The 3321-nt window shown below is 41.2% G+C and overlaps 1 protein-coding gene across 1 annotated transcript; it reads right to left on the reverse strand.

Moving 5' to 3' along the window:
• Positions 1–49: 49 nt before the first annotated feature.
• LOC135980527 (ribosome-binding protein 1-like) lies at positions 50–2976 on the reverse strand. The gene is made up of 3 exons (XM_065580486.1): positions 2577–2976; positions 917–1840; positions 50–238 (listed from the first exon to the last, which is right to left on the reverse strand). Exons 1-3 carry the CDS (start codon positions 2869–2871, stop codon positions 90–92), a joined length of 1368 nt encoding a protein of 455 aa, XP_065436558.1. The 5' UTR covers positions 2872–2976; the 3' UTR covers positions 50–89.
• Positions 2977–3321: the final 345 nt, after the last annotated feature.

A 3321-nucleotide genomic window follows, 5' to 3' on the forward strand; every position in this document is an offset into this window, starting at 1 on the left:
AATTCAAGTCTACTACTGAGATTTTCACAGTAGTGCAGGAAATCTCGGAATAGTCTCTAATCACAGCTCATTATAACTGTTCAGAGACATTACCCTTTGGCTGGTGTTCTTGATGGAGTGGCTCCCTCTGGTTCCTTCTCAATAGTCCTCGCTGCCAACAGGTCACCAGCTGGTGCTGACTCCAGCATGTTTCTCCAAGGTCCGATAAGTTCATTTTGGGCTTGTAGGAACAATTGCTCTGGTTCCAGAAAGGAAAGGGTTACATTTCAGAAAGACAGTTTATTAATCTTAAGGATTCCTAACATATCCACACAAAAGCCTTTTTAAAACCTACACAAAAGCCTATAATCCATGACCTCTCTAAGATCATGTATTTGTAACTGTCTTGTTACTTCTAGTCCAATTAACATTAATCAGATGAGACTAGGGCATGACATGAGTTAGTTACAGCAGGTTTATTTATAACAGAAAATATGAGATTCACAAGCATGCCCCAGTTAGCAATTTCACTTTTCATTGTAGGTGTTTGCTAGCCCATAGTGTGTGTGAGTGTTGACCTACTGTACCTAATACTGCTGAGTTTCTTTCCTTGTCTAATTTGGAAGCTTCTGTCTGGTAAAACCATAGTGCTGAATCTCATACAGTATGTGTTCGTATGATGGGTAAAAAAGGGAATGTGTTGTCACAGACTAAAGGATTCTAAAGGTGATTCTTTTAGAAAGTCTCTCACCATTGTATCTGCAGATATAGTGTAATACCGTGCAGACAGGGTGGATGACACCTTAAATGTTTCTTAAACATGGTATGTCCCAACCCCAACTGCCTTATTCTGGCTAACCCTCATTGATTTCATTGGGAGCTTTGGCAGGGCACAAGGCCTAAAGGTTAAATCCCAAAATGTTGAGGATAAATAAACCTTCAGAATTCTCTTTCTCTGAAGTCAGGGGGACTTTTGGGCTCTTCGCTCCTTTCCCTTTCCCTTTCTCCGAGGTTGCAGAAGCTTCTAGGATCTCAGATTCCTTCCCCTTTCCTGAGGATGCAGTGGCTTCTGGGCTCTCTGCTTTATTTCCTTTTGCTGAAGATGTGGTGACTTCTGGGCTCTCGGCTCCATTTCCTTTCTCTGAGGATGCGTCGGATTCTGGGCTCTCAGCTTCGTTCCCTTTCTTTGAAGATGTGTTGGGTTCTGGACTCTCAGCTCCGTTTCCTTTCTCTGAGGATGTATTGGGTTCTGGGCTCTCAGCTCCGTTCCCTTTCTCTGAAGATGTGTTGGGTTCTGGGCTCTCGGATCTATTCTTTTTCTCTGAGGATGTGTTGGGTTCTGAACTCTTGGCTCCGTTTCCTTTCTCTGAGGATATCTCGGGTTCTGGGCTCTCAGCTCCGTTCCCTTTCTCTGAGGATATGTCAGGTTCTGGGCTCTCAGCTCCGTTCCCTTTCTCTGAGGAAATGTCGGGTTCTGGGCTCTCAGCTCCGTTCCCTTTCTCTGAGGATATGTCGGGTTCTGGGCTCTCAGCTCCGTTCCCTTTCTCTGAGGATATGTCGGGTTCTGGGCTCTCAGCTCTGTTTCCTTTCTCTGAGGATGTGTCGGGTTCTGGGATCTCAGCTCCGTTCCCTTTCTCTGAGGATGTGTTGAGTTCTGGGCTCTCAGCTCTGTTCCCTTTCTCTGAAGATGTGTTGGGTTCTGAGCTCTCAGCTCCGTTCCTTTTCTCTGAGGGCTCAGTAGCTTCTGGGCTCTCAGGAAGATTCTTTTTCACTGACGATATAACCATTTCTGGATCTTCTGGTCCATTCTTTTTCTCTGAGAACACTGCAGCTTCTGGATTCTCAGTTCCATTATTGGGATCTAAAGATTCAAAAAACAATACCAGATAAAATCCTATTCAGATTCTTCAAGATTCTTGATATTCTGGTGTTCTTGACACTAGACTCCAATTTTCCTTCCTTCCAAAATTACACCAGAGTATTTGGAGATAGCACACATCAATAGTAACACAACATAAGTGCAAAGAAGAGATAATATAATATAATTTCTAGAAAGTTCTGAGAGTCATGGGCAGATGAGATGTGATCTACTTTTATATCAAATGAGCACATTGCTTTGATATAGATATATTCTGCAATTATTCACTGGGGATTTCTTTTAAATGAAAAAAGTAATTTATGATAGAGATCCAGGAATGAAACCCTTAAAAGAAATAAACTAGGCTTTTACATTGTCCGTTAGGAAAAATCTAACAGGATTTATCAAAGGGTTTTTAAGAAATTTAAAGCATCTGGACTCCTGAGATCAAATTCTGCCTAGGCTACAAGTGAAAATGAGTCTAGTAACCTGATCCCATCCTGCTCCATTGTAAAAGATTAGACAAAGATATAATAGATGGAGTGATGGATATGAAAGGCTGTTTGGAAGATGACTCTCTTTTAAATTATACAGGATGGTTCAAAAAATCTATAGAAAGGTGTTCGTTCTGTATGAAATTGTAGAAGATTTTTCCTTAAGAGGAGGATCATTCTTTAGAGATAATCTGAAATATTATTTGATCTTAAAAAAAATCCACTAGAAAGAAAATTTTACTCACCGTCTTCTAAATACTCAGAAATTGGTTCTAAGCCTGGAAATGTGTGTTGCAGGTTTTCCATACAATCTAGAAATTGCTCATGGGCCAATTCTCCCTTTTTGAGTACTGTTTCAATCAGTGTCACCATTAGCTTCTGTGGGTCGTTTATTTGACTCAGTGTGAAGTACTCTCTCTCTGTAATCAGGAGATGGGCATCTACAGCACTCAAGACAGCCTCTGGATCTGTTTGAAGAACATCTGTTAGTTTTCTTCGGGCCTTTCGTATAATGTCTGAGGGCTTCTCATTGGCAGCCATTGCTTCCAAATCGCAAGAGCTGGAATCAAACAACAATAACCACAAAAGAGCATTTTAAGACAGGTCACATTCAGAAATTGATCTTTACAACCATAAAGGGTGAAAAGGTCTTCATTTTTTTAAAATGAAAGCTTTCATTCTGAAGAGTTTGTAAATGGCACAAAGCTATGGCTTTGATTCTGAAGGTCCAGGTTTAATTTGCACTGATGACTGTGGTGCCTGCATGTATGCTTATTTACAAATGACAGCTCAGCTAGTAGGTAAACTCCTCTGGTTGTCAGACACTTGGCATGAGCTTTATTTTAGGAGTACACTTAACATTTAGATTGGCATAGCTATGCTGACCTAACCCCTGGTGTAGATGCAGCTAGGTGGATGTAAGAATGCTTCGTTGATCTAGTTACCATTGCTCAGGGAGGTGGAATTCCTACAGCGATGGACAAACCCCTT

Source organism: Chrysemys picta, unplaced genomic scaffold, assembly GCF_011386835.1.
Source record: "Chrysemys picta bellii isolate R12L10 unplaced genomic scaffold, ASM1138683v2 scaf3935, whole genome shotgun sequence".
NCBI lineage: Eukaryota > Metazoa > Chordata > Testudines > Emydidae > Chrysemys > Chrysemys picta.

Excerpts from the sequence above, each read along its gene's own strand:
- LOC135980527 (XM_065580486.1), bottom strand. The coding sequence starts at position 2,871 with ATGGCTGCCAATGAGAAGCCCTCAGACATTATACGAAAGGCCCGAAGA. Across the intron at positions 1,841-2,576 it reads TTCTGAGTATTTAGAAGACG|ATCCCAATAATGGAACTGAG; the intron begins GTGAGTAAAATT and ends TTGAATCTTTAG. Across the intron at positions 239-916 it reads AGAGAAAGAGAATTCTGAAG|AGCAATTGTTCCTACAAGCC; the intron begins GTTTATTTATCC and ends TTCTGGAACCAG.